A 27,055-nucleotide genomic window follows, 5' to 3' on the forward strand; every position below is an offset into this window, starting at 1 on the left:
TAGTTGAATATTTATGACTGAATATTTTTCATTTGTGTTGTGTTTTCATCAAGTCAGATTAATATGATTTTATTAAGGTTATATAATGGCACGTTAGATGCCATCTTGGCTAATATATAAAGCCTTCATCACTTTGAAAGATCTAGCTTAGAATCAACATGGGTTTATTTCTCTTTTATAACAGAAAAATCAAGAAACCTTGTTAAGATAAGATAAGATGAGATAACCTTTATTGATCCCACATGGAAATTCCCTCGTTACAGCAGCTCAATTACACAAAAAACAGATAGGAAAGAATACACATTAAATAGGAATAGAACTGAAATAAAGTATCTAAAAATATATATACAATAGGAATAGAAAAATAAGAATTAAAGTAGTAAAAAAATAATAATAATGGTATATGTACACTATGGACACCTCAATGTATGTACAGATGAATACAAATTTGAATATATACAGATGAGTAACACCTTGTTTATATAAATAAATAGATAAATGGATTATTGCGCAATTAACAATAGAGGGGTGAGCAACAAATAATATAATGTGTGGGTTGATGATGCCAAAAAAGCTAGCAGTGCTACATTATGTTGTTGTATTAAAGAGTCTGACTGCTGTAGGGATGAAGGAACTGCGGTAGCGCTCTTTCTTGCACCGAGGGTGCAGCAGTCTGCTGCTGAAGGAGCTGCTCAGGGACCCCAGTATCTCATACAGGGGGTGAGAGGAATTGTTGGGAATTCTGAAATTATTAATACCTTCTCCATGACTTTAGCATTCCTTATTCACCAGGACGAAAAGAGCGAATTAAATCAACTGTTTCAGGGAAATTCGTTTTTCTACTTTTCTTTATTTTCATGTATTTCTGGCCATTCTGTGCCCTTGCTTCAGGTACAGTTCTTGTAGTTCCCAATTTTCACCACGTGATGGAAGTAAAACACACTATAGAGTTTAAATTCACCCATGTAGCCTACCATTCTCTAATTTCTAGGTGAGATAAAAAATGGAAATAAAATATCCGGATTATTAACGTAAATGCTTCCGTCTGGACAATGCTATCCACTATCCTCACTGTGACCACCTTTCAATATAAAAGTCATGTGCCCCCTACAGTGGATAAAAAATGTATACACACACCTGTTAAAAGTGCATCATTTTGTGATACAAAAAGTAATCCAAGATAAATCAAGTCAGATATTTTTCCACCTTTAATGCGAAATAGCAACCTAAAAAAATGTACTTACAAAAACCTGGTTGATTAATAGGGCATGTGATTGTGCTCAGAATTAACCAATCACATTCAGCACATGTTTAAAAAGAATTATCATACACCTGACATCAGTGAAGTGATTCTGATTAACCCCAATTAAAGATCAGCTGTTTCTGTAAGATGTTCTTGATTTCATCTGACTGCTGAAGCTGTGGTCCATAAAGAGCGTAGGAGATCTTATGGTTGAAATGTATCGATCAGGAGAGAGGTACAAAGAATTTCCAAAACATTAGATGTACCATGGAACACTGTAAAGGCTATCTTCAACAAGTGGAGAAAATGAGGTACCACAGTGGCATTATCGAGAAGAGGACGTCCCTCCAAAATTGACAAAAGGACAAGATGAAAACCTATCAGGGAAGCTGCCGAGAGACCTATGGCAACATTAAAGGAGCTGCAGGAATATCTGGCAAGTACTGGAAAACAATCTCTCATATTCTTCACTATGGCTATAAGGAATGGTTTTCATCCAAACCTGCCTAAATTCTGCTAAAACATACATATATTTACTCCAAACCATGTGTAAAATGTGTTATAGTTTGATGAGACCAAGGTAGAAGTTTCTGGCTATTATTCCAAAGGATATTTTTGGCACAAACACCAGACAGCTTATTACCCAAAGAAAACCATGGTGAAGCATGGTGATGGTAGACTCATGCTATGGGGTTGCTTCTCTTCAGCTGGGACCAGGGCTCTTGTCAAGATCGAGGGAATCATGGTTAGATCCAAATACCAATTTATATTTTGGCACAAAACCTGTAGGCCTCTGTTAGTTAGCTGAAGATGAAGAGTTCACATTCCAGCACAATAACGACCAAAAGCATAAATCCAAGTTAACAAAAGTTTGGCTTCAGAAGAAGAACAACGTTGTTTTGGAATAGCAAAGACAGAGCCCAGATCCAAAGCCTATCACAAACCTGTGGAATGACTTGAAAGAGCAAATTTGCAATTTGATGAAGAGTGCAATAAAAGTTAGTAGTCACTTATTCAAATAGACTGAGTGCTGTATTACAAGTTAAATGTGCAAAATATTAGTTATGGGGGTGTGCATACAATACTTACTTATGCAACCAGGCTATTTCCCCCTAATGCTTATTTGTTTTTAATTTGAATTTTGTTGTTTGCTATATCACAAAAGGTGGTGAAAATCTTTTTTTTTTTTTTTTTTTACATCATAAAAACCTGCAATTTTAATAGGGATGTGTAGATTTTTGTATCCACTTTATATCACTTACTCATTACTTACTCATATCACACACTGATTTTAGATACTGGTGGCACATTAGTGCAACAAGGAACATGGAAAAACAGCTAACTTAGCTCACTCTGATGATATAAACTAGTCGAATACTAATAGCTAACTGTAAAAACTGTAACTGTAACAATACAAACTGCCTTGATGAATACACTGTACACGTAACAGCACAAAGACTATACAGTGATAGGTGTCATACAGGTAGGTCTCATTCTTGCTATCACATCTGGTAATATTTTGATTTGTTAGGAATTTATATCCACTCCTTGAAGCTGTCTGATGTTAAAAATTACCTTATGGCATTACAAATACATGATTATAGAGAAATGCAGTGTTTGAAAATGTAGTCAGTAGAAAAATTAGATTTTTCTTTTGAAATGCAGTAAGTAAAAGTCAAACGTATTAGGGGAAACAAAAACTACTATGGACACCAAGAAAGATTTGTTACTTAAAAACAGACGTATGTACAGTAATTAAGTAATTATACTTTGTTACTTACCACCTTTGAAAACCACATGACCTAAACTGCCATTACCAAGCCCATGTTCTAACCCAGGACAGTCAAAAGTGCTGAATATCAAGTGCAATTTTCTCAAGTGAAACTTTTAATTCAAATTAAAATAAATAAATAAAATTATTATTATATCTTCAGTCTAACACAGTATCTAACACACTTAAGGGCAGAACTTAAGAACTCAAATATGGGCTAGAACCAGATGGCTGAAGCTCCCTCCACCCTACCCCATAATTTACATATAGGATATGTGGTATATCCGACCATTTACATTTGTGGACTTGAGAGGGCAGGGTTCATGAAACAATTGCAATCCCTGCTTATTATTTTGTGAAAATTAATATATTCGAATGTTCTATTTAAGATTAATTAGAAAAGTTGGCCAGCATCCCACATATTTACGAGAAATATTTCTAAGTACTTTGGGAAATTATGTGAATCTATTACTGATGAGTTTATTAGCACTTTTTTTGTCTTATCAAGCTGTCTTCAATGTAAACACTTATATTCAGCTAAAAGACGCATTAGTCCAATTTAGAAAAGTAGTGATTGTCAAGAGTAATGACATATTTTTCAGATTTCCTTGGGCTAATGACTAGAGATGCACCGATACAAAATTTCTCAGCCGATACCGATAACCGATTATTCAGAGTGATATCGGCCGATACCGATAGTTCTGCCTTTTATGCCTTCTTTTAAATTAATAATAATTAATTCCACAATTCTGAAAGAAATGCAAATAAAAAATTTATCCTCTCCATTTCAACAAGTTGTTTCACAGTAACTGGTCTCATAAGCAGAAAACATATTACTCTAATTACCATTAACACATGAACTCAATTCTGAAGAATGAAGTAAGATTTCTTAACTTATTGAATGCTATTAATTCATATTAACATTGACTGAATTCTAAAAAACCTCCTGTTAGTCTCACATTCACTCACCACAAACTAAAGCATTTCCACTTCAAACTGGTACTATATAATATAAACTTTTTTTTTTGATGATATTAACTCATATTAACATTAACAGCATATGAAATTTGCTCCTCTACAAATATTTTATTCTGTGCAATAGATACCTTTTTTGTGAGCTCATCTTCATTTAAATCTTTCAACAGTGTACTGGCCCTTTAATTCAGCGTGAGCATCATGGGAGTAGCGAGCGAGTGGGGGGTGGGAGAGTCATTAGACTCGAAGCCGAAGCTCCCGCTTCACTGCTGCTCACTTCCGGTGTTAAATTTTTGTGGTGCAGCGATTATAGAGCTTACAAACGGCAGTTTTGTCATCATTTCAAACAAGAGACGTTATCTTTACACACAGCACAAAATCTATGTTTTCCCGCCCTCTTTTGAATGACAGGATATAATTGGCCCTGATCATCGGATGTTTTTAAACTATCGGCCCATGGCCAATAGCGTGAAAAATAGCCTTTATCGGCCGATGCCGATTATCTGCCAAAACATTGGTGCATCTCCACTAATGACAGAATATTTGCCTAAGTTCCACTAGAAGCATCAGTGTAACCTTGAGTTTCTGAAGTCCAAGTGTAAAAGTCAATAGAAGGATAAGAAACAAGATTTTTTTTAAAAAGGGAAAACAGGCTAAAACTAAGACACACTCTGTGTAACAGAATATCACTAAGAGGAAAGCCTGTGTGTGTGTGTGTGTGTGTGTGTGTGTGTGTGTGTGTGTGTGTGTGTGTAGTGATGTCATATGCAATATGCATTCAAGTACACCCGTGGAATTACACCCATAATTCTAAAATATTAAACATTAGGTTACTAATGTTTACTAATGGAGTAGGGTGCAGATAAGCACAAACATGATATAGTTTGAAAATGTGTGTAAAAATATATATAATTTAAAGTGAAAAGTGTCCACTTTATCTCCCGCAGTCTAATAGTGCTGTAGACCTGTTTTGGAGCTTACTAGGTATATAGCCTTTTATGTAGATCTCTATGCCCTAAGTACAGTCCCCTCCGAAACTATTGGAATGGTAAGGCCAATACATTTGTTTTTGCTGTAGGTTGAAGGCATTTGTGTTTGCGATCAAAAGATGAATATGAGAAGAGAGTTTAGAATTTCAGCTTTTATTTCCTGGTATTTATATGTAGTTGTGTTAAACGACATAGAACATAGCACATTTTGTATCAGACCACATAAACAGCAACAGACACAGAATGATTTGGCCAAGAAAACAACAACAGCTGATGACAGAAACACTATGAGAGCTGTGAAGAAAAACCTAAAAACAACAGTCAGTGACATCACCAACAACCTCCACAGGGCAGAGGTGAAGGCATCACAAGCCACCGTTTGAAGAAAACTTTTAGAGCAGAAATATAGAGGCCATACCACAAGATGCAAACCACTAATCAGCAGTAAGAATCAGAAAGCCAGATTGGAATTCATAAAGAAATACAGAGATGAGCCATAAACGTTCTGGAACCAAGATTAACCTCTATCAAAGTGATGGAAAAGCTAAAGTGTGGAGAAAGAAGGGATCTGCTCATGATCCAAAACATTCAACTCATCTGTGAAACATGGTGAAGGTAGTGTCATGGCTTGGGCTTGCATGGCTGCTTCTGGAACAATCTCACTAATCTTTATTGATGATGTAATTCATGATGGTAGCAGCAGAATAAATGAAGAATGAAGTTTACAGGAACATTTTGTCTGACGATTTACAAAGAAATGCATCCAAATTAAGAAGGGATGTCACCAGCTGGGCTCTGTAGTTAAACTTTTTTGAATGATGCTAAAGTTCTACAAGACTTTTTCACTTGCTAGTAGGCTACTTTTCAGTCGCCTGTTATCTATCTCTTCAGATACAGTGTTTGTGTTCCCAGAGAACAGAGCACATTTTACCCACAGTGATTCTAAGACCATGTTATCTGTTGTGTCAAATGCACAAAATGTAAAGTCCAAATAAACTGCCGATAACAGAAGTTAGAATCTTGAGATCTTGACTTAGTGTACATACAGTCCCCTCAGAAAATATGACAACAGCAAGGTCAGTTCTATACACCAGAGACATTTGGGGTTTTTTGATCAAAAGTTTGATATGAGATGAGAGTTTAGGATTTCAGATTCCTGGTATTTACATCTATATGTGTTAAACAACATAAAACATAGGACCTTTTGTATCAGACCACCTCATTTTGGGGTGAGCAAAAATATAGGAACAGATAAGTCTTGAGGGTGCACGGTGGCTTAGTGGTTAGCATGTTTGCCTCACACCTCCAGGGTCAGGGGCTCGATTCCCACCATAGCCCAGTGTGTGTGGAGTTTGCATGTTCTCCCCACTGTGCTGTGGGGGTTTCCTCCGGTTTCCTCCCCAGTCCAAAGACATGCATGGTAGGCTGATTGGCATGTCCAAAGTGTCTGTAGTGTATGAATGGGTGTGTGAATATGTATGTGATTATGATGGATAGTACCCTGCCTTGTGCCTGATGCTCCCTGGGATGGGCTCCAAGTTCCCCGTGACCCTGAAAAGGATTAGTGGTATAGAGGATGGATAAGTCTTGATGTAAATAAAACTTAATATTTGCTTGCAACAACTGCATCAAGCCTGTGACTCACTGACATCATCTAATTGTTGGTTTCTTCTTTTTTGATGGTTTTCCAGGCTTTTACCACAGCCTCTTTCAGTTGTTGTTGGGGGGGGGGGGTTTCCCCTTCAGTCTCCACTTCAGGAGGTGAAACGCATGCTCAATTAGGTTAAACTCTGGTCATTGACTTGCTCCTTCTAAAACCTTCCACTTTCCCCCCTGATGAAGTCCTCTGTTGAGTTGGCATTGTCTTGCTGCAGGATAGAAGTTCCTCCTAATTAATAATCTGTGACCATTCTTCCAGTGTTACACTGAGGATACGACTTTTCTGCAGAAATGTGTGGACAGGTTTCTTTTTATTTTTCACCTTGGAATGAAGTTTATTATATATTGGAGTCACTATGCCTCTGGTTAGTAAGCTATGCCCACAACTAAATGATCTCATTCCCACCACCCACTTACTCATTAGGACCCCATTTCCACGCGTTAATAAGTCGGGCTCTGTATTTAACGAGTGATATTTACATTTATATCAGCATTGTAAACAAAAATAGAACACAAGAGAGAGTGAGAGAAGGCAGTGAGCCAGCCTGGGTATGTAGCGCTTGTTAGTGATCCGCCCCCACTGTTTCAGAGGCAGAGCTCTGATGCTGTACTCATTGCTCTAACTGGGTGCTAAGATGTTATCTTATTTCGCCTTATTTTAGGTTTCCGTTCACGCCAGCGGTTACTTCCTCGTTTGATGGCTGAAGTTTTACGAATATCCTAGCTCTGACTTAGTTTCTGCTCTCCTCGAGTGTTGAGTGGGGATGAAGCTAACAGGCTAGCAGCAGTAGGTGATGATATTGTTGGCGTTGCGGTTAGCTCACTAGCTTCATCTTTTTATTCGTGGCTAATGGTAAGGAAGAGCAGCGCAGTGTAACATTCCCCGGCTTGCTGCTACTTTCCTGCACTTCTGTTTCTATATCCTTCTAAGACAGACAAGCGAGCTCGAAACCACGGGCTGCTGCGGTGAAAGACTTTTTAATAGGAAGGGAAATTAAAAACAGCTGAAACAGCAGCAGCTAGCCGGCTAGCTGCGTTTGCTGAACGGAGGAGACGGCTTCTTAGGAGAAAGGAAAGCCTGTAATGGCCAACGAGCCGGTTATTCTGAACGTGTATGACATGGTGAGTGGTTTAAACAGTTTCGTTTTTCATTGCAGTTGCTTTAGACATCTCGGCTAGATAAGAACAACCTCACGCTTTTGATAACTTGAGGCTGTTAAGTTAGTTTGACTACTAAATGTGAAGCTGAGTTATCGAGCGTCTCATCTAACCTTTTATCGGCTGTTTTTGTCGAGTGGTGTGTTTGTTAGTCTAAAACTGCTTTTATGTAGCGTGCTAACTAACAACATTTTGTTTGTTGAAATGATATAAAGGCATCTAGCTATATTAATAAAAACCGGTATTGGTGTTTTTTTATTTTATTTCTCTATGTATAGATTAACGTTACTACCTGAGAACTATTAGCCCACTCGGTCTCATGTCTCATGTTCAACATGTTGAATAACTTGAACTTCTTCAAATGAATAAATGACCTGAAAAATACACCATATAATTAAACTTCGTAAACTATAGTAGAATTAAACTTGGGTGTTGTTCAGTTTTCTTTTTTCTTTCCAGTGCTATCTTTTAAACCCTTGTGCTTGAGCCTCGTGTTTTGCCCCAAACACCTTTTACACAATGTGTTCGTGTTCCCTGCTCTGTTACTGAGCAAACTTAGTCCTCAAGTACTAATGTGAACCTATTTTAGAAATATTTGTCGGTGTCCTGTGCAACATGGAGTGCGCTGTATGATAGAAATGTCTCTGCTTTAACTGTCTTCTTAAAATATTGCTTCATCTCCTCTTTGTCAGTCATGGTGATATTGGCGTTATAATGGACAAAGAAATCAGCAGCCTTTCAAGTGTTGTCATTCATAAGGGGCTGTGTAGCATAGCTCAGAGGAATTCATATATAACATGTAGGTAAAGGTCTAGTTCTATTAAATTCCTTGCTTACAAAGGTCCAAATTACCAGCTGACACCTTTTTAATCACCTTTCTAAAGTTTAAACATTTTAATGAGTAGTTTATGGCGATAAATAAGACGATATGAAATGGTTTTGTTTTGCACTGTGCTTCACATTTGACTAGTGTCTGAACACCACGTGCCTGAACAGATTGGACATCTGTTTTGAATTTGAAGCAGGGACAATAAATGTGTACTTATTATTTTTTATTTTTTGTCCATTCTGTTTTTGTCATCAGCTTTTCCTTAAACAAGAAGCAAAAACTGTCTCTATTCGTACTTTGTCTTTAGCCCTGTAACTAGTCTGTGGGCGGATGAGCTGCCTTTAGCTAAATAATTTACATAAACGCATATGATCACCTACCACAGAGGATCTCCTACAGAACTAGAGCCGCTGAACAATAGCCAGTATTTCCATAAGTTTATTGACTTATTCCATAAGTTAGCTATCCGTAAGTTTATTATGGGTTTTTATTTTTTATTTTAAGTACTCAATTCAGTCCACTGAAACACATTGCTGCACTGTTAAAGCAGATGTGTTAAAAATAACAATACATTTTGTGTGTGCTTTCTACACAGTCGGTGTGTTCGGCTATTTACCACATGCTGTGTGTTCAATATTTCCAATCAAAGATGTGTTAAATATAACACAAAGATAACACGTGTTTATAACTTTTTTTTTCTTTCTAAACGTATACTAAAATGCAACTTCTTTGTATGCTAATGTGCTACTAAAATGATTTACAAAATAAACAAACAATTGCATGAAATTCAGGTGACATTTATTAAAATCATTCAAACGTTTGACAGACGTAAGAATTGGAGTTGATTCATCTTCTTACAAATCTCCCTGCCATCTGGGAAAACAGGAGTACTGCTCCCTTCCATTTGAAAAGCCATCATAAGAGTGCTTGTTAGATGTTAGCTACAAAATATAGACAAATGCCTTTCGGCTTTAACTGAGAAATTGCATTAGAGAATCCAAAATTCTGAACAAAATGGTGCTGTAGACTCACCAGGAAAATCTAGCTAACTTGCGAATGTTTATTTTCCCGCCTTTAGCACCTAACTGCCAAAGTTTTGCACAAACAAAGTGAGTAAACCAACATTACAGAGATAGTGGAAAGAATTGCAACTTAAACCCCATCCACTTTTGGCCTCGACATTACTGAGTTTCCTTTAGCCACTGACTGTCTGCACCTGTTACCCAGCGTTAACCATCACAGAATACAGGAAGAAACACGGCCCTAATCCATCCTCCTAATGCTAATTACTACAGCTTGCCTTGTCCAAAACACTCGCTAAATGTAGTTAACGTTAACCCACTCTCTGTCTTACGTCATGGTGAACAGCTGTAATGTTAAGTTATTGATAACTTTCAAAAAGTTAGTGGGAATATCTTACATTACCATGTATGCTAAAGTAATGTTATCAACTCAAGTGAGCGTCTTGGTTAGCATCACTCATCCCTACTGTGATTGGTGACAGCATCCAGTTAACCATAACTTGGAGCTTCAGATAAGATGCTGACTCAGAGAATTATAGAATAACGTCAGTCCATATTTCACAGCCAACATAAACACATGACACTAGTAGCGTAATGCCAACACTGTGGAAGCAGTACATGATATTCACTTTTGAAGTTGTCACGAAAAACTCGGCCAGGCATTTTCAGCAGCGTTAACGCTAAAGAGTGATGAACGCTAACTTACCTGTGGTCATTTTGTTTCCTCGCCTCAGGACTCCGACTCCGCTGTCACAATCAAAAGGTCAAAGCAGCAAACATTCACTTTGGGGCGAGTTTAGATTTGGATGATGACGTCGGAACTGCAGTCCGCAACGTGATTGGACAATAATTTTAACGTGTTGAGTTGGTCACTCGTGTGAAATATTTGTATTTTTATAAACAGATTTTTATCACGTGTTGATATGGAAATAACACAAAGTGTGTATGTTAAGACATCCTTTCTGAATGTGTGGGTCGGCATTCGGACCATAGTTGGACATTTGATGGCTCCTGATCTAGACCAAAAGTTGAGTTTTCTCAGCTTGTCTCATTACCAAGTAAGAAATAAGAAAAGAAGAGGTAATATGTACGTTACAAGGTACAGGGTGTTCCAAAAATCTCCATACATAGGGGTGTCTGTCTGCATCATGTCCCTTGTGCTTACGTCAGGGGATGTTTGTGGACGTCCACTTCTTGGTTGGTCCGCAACACTTCGTCTTTTTGTATTTGTTAATAAGTTTGGCAACAGTGATATATACATGTGTGTGTGTGTGAGAGTGATGTGCTTGATATGTTTCCTGTTAAAGTCCATCACAGCCTTGCGACAGCTTCTCGATCCAGCCACAATAATTTCTATACGTTCTTCTTTTGTCAAAGGCGTTCGTAAAGATTATCTGGGTGGGGGAATTGTTTGTGTGTGTGTGTGTGTGTGTGTGTGTGTGTGTGTCTGTGTATATCTATATGTATAGAGCATTTTTGTAAGACATTTAGCTAAAAAGTGTTCATTTCCCATGTGTATGTAGATTTTTGGGACACCATGTAGATTAATGTTTAATACGAGCCCTGACTTTTATGTTGGAATTGCTTGTTGTTTTATATATATATATATATATATATATATATATATATATATATATATACACCAAATCACCGCTCTCACTATTATGTCGGCAGTTATGATGGTAGCGTTGGATGCAATTCAAATCTCAGGATTGTATTAATGCTTTAATTCTAAGGTTGTTTTTATAGTAAAAATGAATGCACACATTCATATGGTAGACAGTCCACGTAATAAGTATTATAATAAATGTATTTTAAAAATGTGTTATTTAGGTAAATTTCCCTTGATATGGCGATGTGTTCTGTAAGGAGGCATTTATATAACATTTTATACAAGGAGTCTCCAGTGACAACCCTATGTCAATACATTTTCCATGGGAAAGTCATCAAGGCCGAGGGCTTTGCACATTCCATTTAGTAACATGATGAAAGGGGAAAAAAAGAGAGCTGTTCACAGCTGTTATATTGTAAGTTGTCACAGAGGTTCTACACTGTTAAATGTAACTATAAGTGGATAAAATAGATTACATGGTCTTTAATAAATAACAAATTGTATTCTGTATAAATTGCTGTGGTGTAAGAGGAATAAAAGACTTGGGTGATGCGCTGTGCTAGGAAATAAGCAACTTCGGCGCATGACACCACCTTCTTGTTGATTTATTTTCTATAATATAACAGCATGTCCATCCTGTTTTATTCCTTACATATCTCAAACTGAGTACTTAGTACATACTCCATCTGTGTTTTTGTTTTCTTCTTCAAATGAGTCATGTTTCTTGGCTTTTCATAAGCAGGATTAATAGACAACTGAATAATGAGGTTAAAGCAGGGCAAACTGCCAGTAAGCAAACTTACTGTACTGGATTCCCATTACAGTATATGCATTTGAATCAATAAACAAGTGGCCACTAGGCAAGTAATTGAACATAGTGCATGCAGCATATGTAATTTTAAACGGCATCAACTATAGCCTGGACTCTACACCATTAAGATCAGCTCTTGCCTTTAGCTGAAGTAATGAAGGATTTCATATACAAGATTTTATTCTAGTGGATCACGACTCAAGCTGTCAGTGTTTTCCTGCCGAGAGTTGAGCTCGCTCATAAAGATTTTACAATGTCTGTGTGCATGTGTAAGGATTGGACTTGTCTCAGTTACCAGGCCTGCATGCTGAGGACAGGGTTAAAAGTGCAACAAGATATAAATACATCAGAGAGGTTTTTGTGTTTTACTCTGTAATGGTATATCAAGCAAAAAGGTCGAGCAACTTGGTGACTTAAAACAATATAACTGGTAGCACTAGTTCATCCTGTGATCTGACATTTATCAGAAGATTATGAAAATGAGTAGGGTAGTGAGTCTACAATAAGAACAGTTTCTCTTTCATATTGAATTTAAAAAAAAATCAAAAACTGGTCAGTTAATCTTTTTTCAAGAATATATTAATATAACTGAGCCAAATAACTTCTTAGATATATATTTTTTTGGAGATCATTGAAGGAAGTTATAATACATCTCAATATCCAGCTTGCATGTCATTTTGTTTTTATTTATTATTGTTATTTTTGGTGATACTAAATATTTAATTGCAGTGGTACTGTCTGTCAGCCGATACTGACTCAATTAGTGCAGTCCTTTATGCATCATGTGTAACCTTTCTGCATTATTGAAGAATGGTCTCTCCTAGAGAGATGCGTTTAGATAAGTATTATTTGCCCAAATTGTCTCTTTGATGAAGTAAACCAGTTCTTGTGGTGTTCTCTGCACTATATTTCGCAGCGCATTTCTCTCCACATTGGCTAGACATGCTATGCATAGCGTGGCACCCACAGACTATTTTTAGCTGCATGTCTGACATGGTACATATTTGTATCATGCTGCCTAAAGCTCTTGGTCGTTGCCAGCTGCATTTTTATTATAAATGTGGCGAACCTGAGGAAAATCCCATCTTCCCAAGGCATGACTCATTCCCTTAATCATCTTATGATCTGGAACGTTGCTTCACACATCTTAATCCAGTAAACCACGAGGATCAGCAGTCCATTACAGCAAACGCTGTCAACTAAATCTCGATTGAGAGTTATTCTTAATCGGCTCATTAACATTATTGTAATGGGTAATTACTAATTACGCAAGGGAACACATCTCAGAGTGAAGTGTCTTAACCAAGTATGATTCAGTTTTAAACCTAAAACACAAAGCCCAGTGTGAAGGTCATTACAGTATGACAAAAGGTACAGAAAAGCCAGTGATGCGGAAAGATTTAACCCTATCAAAGCAAGGTGTGCAGAAATGTAAAAATGTACTACATTGTACAGGGTGTCTCAAAAGTCTCCATACATAGGGGACTCTGTCAGCATCACGTTGGTTGTGCCTTCATCAGTGGATGTTCATGGACATCCACTTCTCGGTCGGGCCGCAACACTTCCAGTCTTTTTGAATTTGTTGAAGTTTGGCGACAGTTTCGTGTGTGTGATGTGCTTGCAGTGTTTCCTGTTAAAGTCCATCGCAACTTCACGACAGCTTCCTGATCCAGCCACAACAATGCCTTTGTTAGACTTTTGTGAACAGCCTGTTGAATACAAAAGCATTCACATGAATGACCTCTTTATTCCTTGCTCTTAAATTACAAAGTGCATCCGTAGTATACCTTGTGTAATAGTTGATTTTCAACTGACGTGTGTTGTGTGGTAATTGTATGACTCTATTGTAGGGAATTTTCAGCAAGTAGGGGAGTGCTTAATCAGCTTTTGTGGTAAGGTAAAAGGCTGGTAAGGCAAAGGTATAATTATTTCATAATCCTACTACCTGTGACTAGCTTTTTACTTGAGTAAAAAACTTGATTTCTTTGAAAATCAATTTGATCATGATTTCATATAAATTCTCCAGTATTTTTCTTTTTTGCACAAATGGGCCTGTATGTACATGTATAAAAACGGTCAATGTACAAATTAGGTCTTAAATGGGCAAAAAATGAAATCTTAGGAGTCAGTTTTTTTTTACTCTTAAAGAATTTAGAAGTGCTTATAGCTTTGTCAAACTGTTAAGAGTAGCCAAAAGACTTTTGAGCAAAACAAAAGTAAATCATTGAGAGATCAAGTTTGAATCATGGGCACATCTCTTTCTCTCTCTCTGCATGTAGTTTATGTGCTCATGTATAGGGAAAAGGGCAGATAGTGCTTTCTTGTTAAATCATCATGTGACATACATTGATAGCAGTGTTTTCCAGTAACAGATAAAACCACACCTCAGCAATTGCTGATTGACACACAGCTATTTCAGACCCAGTCATGTCACTGCTCTGGTCATTTGATGTCAACGTACAAAAGGACAATGCAGTATGTGGATTGTAAACATGCAGTGGTGAATTTTCTCTTTTTCTGCAAAAATATTATCCAATATTACATATCTGTGAGCGACAAAAGTATGTGAACCTCTAGGGTTAGCAGTTAATTTGAAGGTGAAATTAGTCAGGTGTTTTCAATCAATGGGATGACAATTTGTGAGCACCTATTTAAAGAACAGGGATCTATCAGAGTCTGTTCTTCACAACGGATGTCAGTGGAAGTGTATCATAGCATGAACAAAAGAGATTTCTGAGGTCCTCAGAAAAAGAGTTGTTGATGCTCGCACGGCTGGAAAAAGCCATCTCTAAAGAGTTTGGACTCCACCAATCCAGTCAGACAGATTGTGTACAAATTGAGGAAATTCAAGACCATTGTTACCCTCCACAGGAGTGATAAACCAACAAAGGTTACTCGGTTACTCCAAGAGCAAGATGTGTAATAGTCCACAAGGTTGCAAAGGAACCCAGGATAACTCCTAAGCAACTAAAGGCCTCTCTCCCATTGGCTGATGTTCCTGTTCATGAGTCCACCATAAGGAGAACACTGAACAACAATGGCGTGCATGGGAGAAAGTCACTGCTCTCCAAAAAGAACATTGCTGCCCATCTGCAGTTTGCTAAAGATCACATGGACAAGCCAGAAGGCTGTTGGAAAAATGTTTTATGGATGGATGAGACCAAAATAGATCATTTTGGTTTAAATAAGAAGCATTATGTTTGGAGAAAGGAAAACACTGCATTCCAGCATAAGAACCTCATACCATCTGTGAAACAGGGTGGCGTTAGTATCACGGTTTGGGCCTGTTTTGCTGCATCTGGGCCAGGACAACTTGCCATCATTGATGGAACAATGAATTCTGAATTATTCCAGCAAATTCAAAAGGAAAATTTCAGAACATCTGTGTCTGAACTGAATCTCAAGAGAAAGTGGGTCATAGAGCAAGACAACGACCCTGAGCACACGTGTCATTCTACCAAAGAACGGTTAAAGTAGAATAAAGTTAATGTTTTGGAATGGGCAAGTCAAAGTCCTGAACTTAATCCAATAGAAATGTTGTGGAAGGACCTGAAGCAAGCAGTTTGTGTGAAGAAACCCACCAACATCCCAAAGTTGAAGGTGTTCTGTACTGAGGAATGGGATAAAATTCCTCTAAGCCGATGTACAGGACTGATCAACAGTTACCGGAAACGTTTAATTGCACTTATTGCTGCACAAGCGGGTCACACCAGATACTGAAAGCAAAGGTTCACATACTTTCGCCACTCACAGATATGTAATATTGAATTGTTTTCCTCAATAAATAAATGACCAAGTATTATATTTTTGTCTCATTAGTTTAATTGGGCTCTCTTTATCTACTTTCAGGGCTTATGTGAAAATCTGATGTTTTAGATCATATTTAATTAAAAACATTAATTTTTTAATGATTTTTATACTAGGATTGTGTATTTCAAACTACATTAAAATTTATGTAAAACTTACAACAGTAATTTAGCTCAGTCTGTATAATGTTTTACAGTACATTAGATAACATATAACTATGACTTGTAGTTGCCATGTTGGTGTAATCAGGAATGACCAATTGGTAACAATGCACAATCTGAAGCTGATCAGGTCAAGAGTGACTGTAATACTCCCTATAGATGTACAGAGGGTCATACCAAAAACGCATTTTAAAGGGAGCAAAATAAAGCCCATTTGAATGTGTCACAAAACTACCACTTCCTATTTGGCATGGCATCATTGGTTGCCATAGCAACCCCTTAATGAAACATCAACAAACTGTATTCAGATTAATACATTTGCATTTGTAGAGTTTGGTGACTACTTTTCAGGCAAATCACGTAAACGCTCTGGTACCCCAGGTAAACCTTGAAGGCATCCATAAAAGCTCAACTTCAAAGTGCAGAGTAACTATTTCATTAGAGGTGGTGCTATAACTATGACTTATAATTTCCATGTTGGTGCAATTAGGAATGGCCCATTGGTGACCATGCACAATTTGAAGCTGATGAAACGAGCATGACCAAGTTATACCCACTTCCTAGCCAGCTTTCTGTTGAGCAGAGCTTACGACTAATTGAAAAGTGATGTGTTACAGAGAATCCCAAAAATGCATATGATTTGAAGGGGGAAAAACAGAACACCCCCCCCCCCCCACACACACACACACACATTTCCTGCTGCCAGTTAGTAGCGCTGTGACCCTGCCCAGCAATAGTGATGGCCATGTGATCAGCCCACAATAACAAATAAAATTCTCAATTTTGATCTAAATCACAATGCACAGCAAAGATATAATCATTTTTGCTTCTGTTCCTGCTGCCAGTTGGTGGCTCTATGGCCATTCCGTAGTCACATCCATGTGTTCAGCCCCCAATACCAAATATAAATCTCAATTTTGATTTAAATCAGTCAATGCAAACCAAAGATAAGAGCTCTTCCTATTTCTCATTTTTATATTTATCTCTATGCCATGGCAATTGGTTCGATATCAAATATCTGCTCGCAATTTAACAACTTCAATGTCTTGGCATGATGTTGGCCATGTTTGGTGAAAAATGTTAGCAATGTCCCTACCAACGCTCGTGACAATCGGACAAACAATGTGGCAACCACAGCAATAAACTCATTCAGAAATGTTTGTGGATGCTATAGAGCCCACTGGCCGCAACCAGGACAAATGACAAATTATTGCCAATATTAGATTATTGCCAATCTTTGATGGGTGTACCAAGTTTCAAGAGTTTTCGGTATTCCAAAGGCATAAAATATGCATTTACGAACTAGGATGCGCTGTGGAGCGAATGAGGCACGTCTATGCCGAATTGCGATAACAATTCAAAACATATCTTGTGACAAATGTATGTGTAACTTTCATAAGTTTTCAGTAATAATAAGCTCCTCAAAACACAGTGGGGGAAAATGTAAAAATCAGTACATTCCATCCAACATGGCTGACTTCCAGTTGGGTCGAGTCAGATAAAACAAAGTGAACTCAACCACCTCAACCCCAAGCCTAAACACTACATAAGTTCTTGATTTTACACAGGTCTGATGTGTTTGCCAAGTTTTGTGTGTTTTTATGCATGAAAAATGATGCTGATTTTATCTCAGCTTTGTCTTCCCATTACTTTTTTTGACTTTCTGGCACTAACTGAGATCTGGATATCTCCACAGAACTCCGCTACACTGGCTGCTCTATCCTTTTGCGTATGCTTTCTCTCTCACTCCATGAGAAACTGGCACCTTTGCGGTACAGGTCTGTTGTTGTCTCTGCGATGGTGCTTCACACCTCTTTCCCTGTCTCATCTCAACATCTTATCCTTTGAGTTCCATGCACTTACAGTTACCTCCCCAATTAACCTGCTCATCATCATCATCTACCGCCCTCCTGATCCCCTAGGAGACTTTGTTGAGGAAATGGACATGCTCCTGTCTTTTCCCTACCAAAAGCACTCCTGTTACAGTCCTTGGAGACTTCAACCTCCCCTCTGACAAGCTCGAGTCCTCCCTCAACCCCTTTGCCTCCCTATCATTGCAGTTAGCCACAGCCACTTTCCTCATCCATGGACCTTCTCAGCCCTCTTGCCTTTAAATCCAGGAAGAGTTCTTACCCTGTTCCTTCGCTGTTGGGTGTGTTCTGCAGCAATCGGAGAGAAAGTGAAAGAAATCACAACCCAACACGGATCTTGCCACTTACCGCACTCTCCTGTCCAAATTCTCATCTGAAGTGATTTCTGTTAAGACTGCCTTCTACAAGGAAAAGCTGGAAACTTCTGCACAAGACCCGGCAAGCTCCACATCTTTTCTTCACTACTCAACCCACCGGCACCTCCTGCTCAATCCTACCTGACTGCCAAAGACTTTGCCAGCTTTTATGATGGGAAGATTGAAAAAATCTGCCAGACCTTCACTTTTACCCCAACTCCTACAATACCCACTGAGGATTCCCCTTCTCCTTCACACTTCCTGGCACATTTTTCTAATCTAGCAACAGTAGAGATCCTGCAGGTCATCTTGTCCTGCAATCCTACTACCTACCATTAGAGCCAATCCCTTCCTCCTTGCCCTTTCAGCAGCATTTGACACAACCACAAGATTCTCTTGTCCACCTTCATGAGTCTCTGAATTCATTGTACAGCATGGCAGTGGTGTGCTTCCTACCTGGACAGTCGCTCATGCTAGATGACGTGGAGGGGATCCACATCTGCTCCCCGCAGTCTCTACACTGGTGTCCCACAAGGCTCAGTACTTGGTTCTCTTCTGTTCTCCCTCTATACACGATCTCTTTGTGAGGTCATATCCTCACATGGGTTCTCATACCACTGCTACGCGGATGACACTCAACTCATCCTCTCCTTCCCTCCCTCAGATCCTCTTGTTTCTTCGCAGATCTCATGTCTGGCAGACATCTCCTCATGGATGGCAACTCATCAGCTGAAACGTCCCAGCAAACCTGAACTGCTGTTCATCCCAGGTGATTCATCACCCTGTCATGATCTTGTGATCTCCCTGGACAACTCTCTGATTCCACCTTCAGTTACAGCACGCAACCTTGGGGTAACCATGGACAATCAACTCTCCTTTTCCTCTCACAAGGAAGACTTCAAAACTGGACTACTCAACTCACTGCTGGGAGGTCGGCCTTTGAGCAACATTCACCCTCTGCAACTGATCCAGAATGCCACTCCTCGACTTTTCAACTATCCTATGTTCTCCCACACAACACCATTGCTACGCTCCCTCCATTGGCGTCCTGTAGCTGTCCACATCAGATTTAAACACAGATGCTTGCCTACAAAACCAAAAATGGACCAGCAGCCACTTGCCTCAAATCACTTATCACACCCCGCTTTGCACCACGCTCCCTCTGATCCTCTAGCACCTCTAGAATGGTGCCACACGATGAAAGGCTTCCCCTTCATGAAGCTCTCATCTGATTGGATAAATGCAGGGTTTCGCTGCACTACAGCCATCATGCAATGCACAAATGTTGCCCATTCAAATGAATAGTATACAGTGGGCCAAATACACACTTTTGTGCACTTTTAGTATTTCCAATCATGCAATTTTCATTCATAGTGGGAGATGACTCTTATCTCGATTCTTGCTGATGTCTCTGCTTCCTTTTCTGGTTTACAGTCCTCCACCTTAAAAACTTGATTCAGATGAGCTATTGGCTGTTAGTTTTTTTTAAACTTTGAATGGTTGGAATAACTTCACTTTGAAAGTATGTATTCTCTTCACTTCTTGTTTGTCAGGTTAACTAAAAGTTTTGTTTAGGAAGAGAAACCATTACACCTCTGCCATTATAACCACAACGACAACGTGTTAAAAAAGAGCAGGCTTCAAAAAATCTTCTGAAGAAAGGCTTCACACACTGAAGCCTTGAAGAGGTTGTGCATACTAATTCCGGCAGGGTGTGTGTGTGCGCGTGCGTTTCAAAAGTACCGTGACTTGAATTTCCTTTGTCACTGCTTGGAAAAGAAATGTGCCTGAACACAGTGCTGACTGAGTCAGAAGGCAAGTTTTTGCTTGTGGACTGCATAAGCATGTGGTCAATTTGGATGTTGTAATTTTTAAGTTGTCCGTCTTGTTACGACAGAATGATGTTCTGCAATATTGATGATTCATTAACAGGATGTGTCCTAGTGTGATGAATAACTCACATAACTCACAGCCATGCTACTGTAATTCATATTTTGATTATATTCAGTTTAGTTTTATTGTATGGTACATGTATACATGTTATTTGGTAAATGTAATGAACATTTAGTTTAAAAATAAAGACAAAGTACAAAAACACTTGCATGGTAGTTTTGTTTTGTGGCAGGAGTACTGTCTCGGATAAGTCATAGTAGCTTACTGTGTATAATGATAATTTCAAGATAAATCATGAAATAAATACATCAGGCAGGATATCAAAGAACAGGATAATAAAAAAGCAGGATGTATGAAGGTGTGTGTATATAGTGTAAAAAGTGCACAATGATTTATTCCACTTCACATGCTGAGGTTTGCATAATGCCATTATTCTTTATCCTGTGTAAGAGCACTTATAGCAAATAAACAGTACAGCACAGCACAACTGTTCTGTGAGTGAGGACAATGATGCTTGAAAGAGACCTTTATATATAAAAAAAAAAAAAAAAAAAAAAAAAAAAAAGGGCCTTCTGATGAAATTCTGTCATCAAGTATCAGTTTCCATATTACTTGACATTGTCTAGTTTTAACCCACCACCCAACCTACCACAAAAAATATGACTAGTCTTTAAATGTGTTATAGTATCACGCGCTCATGGTTGGTTACTGTGAAACTAAAGGACATACAGATGGATATTCTTATAGATTTGTTAGCTCGAGAAACAGAACTGAGAGATCAAGGCCTAAAATTATCACCCTTATGTGAATCGTTCCTTATGGCTCCTTAATAAATTGTGTAAATGCCACAGTGAAATAGGTCAGCTGTCTCTGCCAATATCTTCTGAGTGGGTGCTCGTTATAGCCACACAAACGCCCACAATGAAAAGAACTTGTAAAGCAATACCAGTCAATATAGCTGGTCAACCCTGTTTTTATAAAATATATTTTATGTCAAAGATCAAGCGTAACTCAATTATGTTGACTTCTGAAAGTCACTGAAATAAATTTACAGCTGTATAGTGAAAGTGCATGTTTTTTTTGTTTTTTTTTCATCTAGTGTTCAAAGGAAATTTAATGGTTAAGTTTCCGGTTTTAAATGAGTAGTGCTTTTAAACGAGTAGTGCTTTTAAATGTGCTTTTATCCAACAAGCTGTTTATTTGGCAAGCTTTTCATAAATGTTTATCAGATATGAGTGAGTCAGCCTGTGCTTAATGGGTTTTGCATATGTAATATAAACTCTTTTGTTCTTTTTAGTACTGGATCAATGAATTCACTACCTCTCTGGGTATTGGGGTCTTTCACTCAGGGATTGAGATTTACGGCAGAGGTGAGTTCACTCTGCTGTTCTGTTTGGACACACAATGATGGGACATCAGAAATATAAATAAGTGACTTTCTTCTCACTGTGTTTGGCTTTTTCCTTTGTTGCAGAATTCGCTTATGGAGGGCATCCGTATCCATTTTCCGGCATATTTGAGATAACACCTGGCGACGCCACAGAGCTTGGGGAGACCTTTAAATTCAAGTGAGTTTTGTAACAGGCTCGTTGCTGTTATAGGGCAAGTCTAGGTGAAAAGGAATGCCACTAAATGTTCTCTTGCATTCTCTCTCCCTTTCTTATCAGAGAGGCTATCGTACTTGGAAGTACAGACTTCACAGAGGAGGACATAGAACGGATCACGGAGGAGTTAGGAAAGGAGTACAAGGGTAACGCGTACCACCTCATGCACAAGAACTGCAATCACTTTTCCTCAGCACTGTCAGAGGTAAGGCTTTTGGTAGCACAGAAATGGGGGAAGAACCAGTTTATGTGAACATGTATACCATGATAGATTGGATGGGTGACATTTGATTCTGTTGCAAATTGCAATTGTTAAACTTGTGTTTTAGAATTCATTACTGACAGACAATTTGGGGGAACAAAGTTGACATTAAGGGCAGAAGTGATGTCCCAATTTACAACAGTTATGCCCCCATTCCCTGTAAACAAAATCTGACTGAGCAAGAAGTATATTATTTGGCCCAGTAGCAGCTTGTTAAAAAAAAAAAAAAAAAAAAAAAAAAAGTGACCCACAATTTTTTTGTTGTTAAATGTTACTATACATTGATGTCTTGTAATACATGAATTAACATGATGTTAATTAAATTGCACACATTTTTATTAGCTTATTGTCTGGTTGTACACGGCCAGGTTCTGCTGGATAGATGCACACTTGCAGTTGGAATGCACTTTTATTTGCAAAGGTGAAGTGACCGTTATGTCCCCATGCTCATGCAGCACTTGTCACTTGGATAGAGATGCATGTCATTTTGCTTTTTAACAGTGGAGTATATGAACATAGCTATGTGTAGAATATGTCTTGGAAAAAGAACCATTTTCTGGAAATGCCACTAGTATTCACACTTTATGCCACCCAGAGCTGCACTCGGCCAGTGTCAAACCTGCTGCTAAGGTGATTAACCAGCAAAGTCTCAACACTCCACAGCTGTTGTGACAGGGTGAAACTGAGAACAAAACTGAATACATGCTTAATTTGCCAAGAGTGTGTGTGTGTTTCAAATTTTAATTGCAGCAGCACCTGAACTCAAAAGGGACTACAAAAGGGGGGAAAAAAAATTTTTTTTTGAAAGTTAGAAGTAAAAATAAACTTGCCAACAACACTGCAATGTTAGATCACATTATTGAATCTAAATATACATACTCACTGTTCACTTTATTAGGAACATCTGCACATTTCATGCAATTATCCAATCAACCAATCAACTTCACCTGCCGTGCATCCCAATGGGCATACTTATACTATGCACTAAATGTATGTAATCTTTTTGTAAAGGAAAAAGTACATGCCTTTTGAGTAGGGATGTCACAAGAACCGATATTTCGGTACCAACATTCTTAAAACGTGATGGTACTTGTTTTTCTGCAGTAGCGTGGGTACCGTTCGTAATGAAGGTTGCAAAAAAGGGGTCAGCAAATACGCGTAAGTGTTTTAGTCGGTCCAGAAGTGGTGAAGAAGAAGAAGAACTACAAGCACACGGGAAAAACTACAGAAGTTTAGCTCCGCCCTGACTCGTTGAAAGTAAAGGTGGTTCGAGTTAAACATGGAAATACTTCACGTTCGAGTCGGGTGACAACAAACATATAATTGATGCCCTGAAGCCGGTGTGTAACTGATGCTATCGTTCATTTCAAACAAAGCGAGGAAACACCTGGAATTTGGCGAAGCACCTGAAAGACAGTCCTATATTATGTTTGTTTGAGGCAGCTGGCATTGTGGCCGTGAAAACCAGCTAACGTTATGCTCCATGTAATGTTTGCGACAGATAGTTATTCGTTAACGACGCTAACACATTTCAATGTTATAAACTACCTGCGAATGGGCCACCATGCATCGTCATTCAGCCCGTGTCCCGTCAGCTAAATGAAGCCTAATGTCACTAATAATTATTAGAATGTTCATGCTTTTAATAAATCTTTTTGGCCTGCTACCATATCAGTGAATTTAAACTAATACTTGCATTCAGAGTACAAGGTGTGTGTGTGTGTGTGTGTGTGTGTGTGTGTGTGAACGCGCGTGTTTAGGAGTGCATCACCACTGTAGCCTCCACTCATTGTCAGACAGTGTTTGATGACTAAAATACCCTGCCCGCTCACGCTCTCTCCCTCTTTCTCTTTCTCTCTCTTTGCCAGTATCAGACAGAGGAGGATATCCTCCAGGAGAGTTTTTTTTTTATACCACACTGTGGTATCGTGTACTTTTGGTGGTATTGGTACCGACTACTAGATGTCACTATAAAGTGACATCCCTACTTTTGAGTGTGTAGTAGGAGTATTCAAGTACTAGGACATACTCACTCATCGTATAATGAAAGAGAATGTTGTTGCCTAGTTATGCGTACGGTCACTTTTTAAACAAACTCCATGTTGCTTTGCAGCTTTTCTTCATTCATGATTGATTATTTACATTCCCTTGATTTTATTTTCCCACACTTCATTTACATCTGTCTAAAATGCATCCTTGAATTTGATGACGCAAACCATAGTAAAACTCCTCCTCCCTCGTGACTTGTGGGCAGTATTAGCTGAAAAAGTGAAACATTTTCCAAAAATCTACCGGAAATAGTAGGCCATCCAGGTACCTTTTGGGATACTCATTTCAACACACTAATTGTAATCTCGGATACTATTTAGCACAGATAGTACCTTAAGTACCCAACCTTAAGCTGTCCAGTTTTGGTGACCTGTGCCCACTGTAGCCTCAGATTCCCATCTTCCACAGGAGTGGAACCTGATGGGGTCTTCTAGCACATCTGCCTCAAGGTTCAGTGTACCTTCTGAGATGCTTTTAAGTGGTTATTTGTTACTGTAGCTTTTCTGTTTTAGTGACCCAGTCTGGCCATTGTCCTCTGATGGCTCTCATCAAAAAGCTGTTCCTTTCTGTGTGCATCTGGAGACTGTTGTGCATGAGGTCACATTTTCCCCATTCTGATGTTTAGTGTGGTCCCCATTAACTGAAGCTCTTGACCTATATCAGCATAGCTGTATAATACAACATAAAAATAGTAATATGTATCTACTCAGCAGCTGAACGTTCCCGTAATGATTACTGTATTGCTGTACTTTAAAGTTACATGCAGTAGTCACATAATCTCACTTCCTATCCTCTGTGTGCTGTGTCTGTGGCAGATCCTGTGTGGTCGTGAGATTCCACGCTGGGTGAACAGACTGGCCTACTTCAGCTCATGTGTGCCCTTCCTACAGAGCTGCCTGCCTAAAGAGTGGCTGACTCCAGCAGCACTACAGTCCAGCGTGAGTCAGGAGCTGCAGGGTGAGCTGGAGGAAGCCGAGGATGCTGCTGCCTCGGCCTCAGTCTCCACGCCTCGTCCCAGCCGACACCAGCCACGCCGATAGACTCCTCTGCCATGACTGACAGGCCTCAGAGGCTGCCTCAAAGCTCCTGCTGCCAACAGAGTCCACCCCTTCCAGTGACAGACCTGCAATCCACCAGCAGCGTAGATAAGCCCTGTCCTATCAGTGAATGGCTCTGACAGAACCATTGAGGGCCCTGCACTAATGGTTTTATTGTCTTGGGTTTTTTTGGTCAAAGACCCTGATGATTTTCTGCCTGATTTATTGAAAAACACTCAGAGTTGATTTTATCAGTGTTTAAAACATTTTAATACTTGTTGCCTCTAATGTTTTGTTTTGGAAACTCAGGACAGAAAGACATTTTCCATACAAATTTTCCTAACTCACCTAAAGGGTTTGAAGGTTTTTTTTTTTTTTTTTTTTTTCTTAATGTTAATTTAATGCTGTTTGCAACGCTGGATTTTCTCACTCGCCATTCTTTCCTCGATCACCCATCACCTCAGTGCATCTTTTTTGAAAAAGGGAGCTTTTGATTACAAAAAGTAGTGTTTATGTCCATGTATTTATAGGTTCTTACACAGAAGCTGACACCTGGGCCAAATGACCCCACTTTTGTACTGACACATGTCCCATGTCTACCCACCTTGGTGATTGTGCCTAAAGATTTTTACTGTTACTTGCTCAAAGAGAGCTCTGCACTCTTTCTCTACAGTTTACCCGTCAGTCTGCTTCGAGTAGCAGACTCCTTCGTACCCTGCAAAACCTACTTCAGATGTTTTACACCTTTTAGGTTTTTAGAGTCTTCTATGTATTGGAGATGCTGTTTGTATTCCATTTTATGATTATTAAAGAGAACGACAACTTTTTGTTTCGGAAAAATGATTGACTTGTTCTGATTAATAGTCCAAACGATCCTTTTTAGTGAAATCAGCAGGGCGAGCGTTGTTGACGAGAGTAGTTCAATGGCTTTCTCTTCCGATCTACATGAATGTTACAAAAAACCAAAGAAAAACTGTTGAATTGCAAACCTCTAAGCTGCTCTATCAGAGCAGTGTGTTGGATTTACTTTTACTTCAGCGCTGACGTATCAAAGCGTAAACTTTCTAATCGAACGCTGAAACGTAACATGTGATTAGAAACCCGGAAAATAAGTGTTTATAACATGAAAGGGTTTGAAATGCTCTGAAGAAAGAAATGTGATTTCTAGTACGCTTCAAATCCCACTTCAGTGTCCTTCTGCAGAGTGCCTTTCCTCTCCCAGCATGAGAAAGCATCCATCGTGTCTTTGACTTCTTTTGTTATTATAAAGCAGTGAAATTGGTGCACGATGGGGCAGAATTTAAGAGCATATTGTGTACAGTCTCAAATGCTATGAGCAGCAATCAACACGGAAGAACAGCAGGAATGTGAATGGGAAGAGAAAAATGATGGCAAAAACGCAGGGGCAGCAAGACAGTAGCTCTCAGTACTGCCTACACAGCCCTTGGAGTCATGGCTGAATGTTTAACCTTCAGCAGGTGACATGCTATGAGCAAGCTGCCAGCAGGTACCACTCCTATGCTGCACTCACCATCAACACAATTTTTGCAATGCTGCCTAAGTAAGATGCACGCAGCTAGCTCGGCAGCTTCCATAGCTGGGTCTCTAGGCTCATCTGTGTGTCCAAACATGCTGAAAATGTCAGATGGAGGCAGGCTGATGAGGTAGACAGGTGCTGCTTTGTTGTTGCTCACCTGCCAGCTCATATAGTAAATAGAGAAACGGAATATGTGGGGCAATCGTATTAGGAGGGAAGCTTGATGGTGCAGTAGGTAGTATCAGTGCCTCACCGCTCCAGGGTCTCCATTTCGATACTGAGCTCAGGTTACTGTGCGTGGAGTTTTGCATTTTCTCTCTCTGTGCGCTTTGGTTTTCCCTCAACATACTCGTGGTGGATTAGCTACTCTAAATTGCCACTAGGTGCGATTGAATGTGTGTATGTATGC

At 39.0% G+C, this 27,055-nt stretch overlaps 1 protein-coding gene and 1 long non-coding RNA gene across 2 annotated transcripts; one reads left to right on the top strand and one right to left on the bottom strand.

The window, feature by feature from the left end:
- The first annotated feature begins 7,207 nt into the window (after positions 1–7,207).
- On the top strand, positions 7,208–25,936 carry desi2 (desumoylating isopeptidase 2). The gene is made up of 5 exons (XM_017464777.3): positions 7,208–7,759; positions 21,455–21,527; positions 21,632–21,725; positions 21,825–21,966; positions 24,888–25,936. Exons 1-5 carry the CDS (start codon positions 7,721–7,723, stop codon positions 25,110–25,112), a joined length of 573 nt encoding a protein of 190 aa, XP_017320266.1. The 5' UTR covers positions 7,208–7,720; the 3' UTR covers positions 25,113–25,936.
- LOC128632718 (uncharacterized) lies at positions 12,682–19,763 on the bottom strand. Its single transcript, XR_008396280.1, has 2 exons — positions 18,721–19,763; positions 12,682–13,778 (listed from the first exon to the last, which is right to left on the bottom strand). It is a non-coding gene; the product is annotated as an uncharacterized LOC128632718 (long non-coding RNA).
- Positions 25,937–27,055: the final 1,119 nt, after the last annotated feature.

The sequence above is a fragment of the Ictalurus punctatus genome, chromosome 3, assembly GCF_001660625.3.
Source record: "Ictalurus punctatus breed USDA103 chromosome 3, Coco_2.0, whole genome shotgun sequence".
Lineage (NCBI taxonomy): Eukaryota > Metazoa > Chordata > Actinopteri > Siluriformes > Ictaluridae > Ictalurus > Ictalurus punctatus.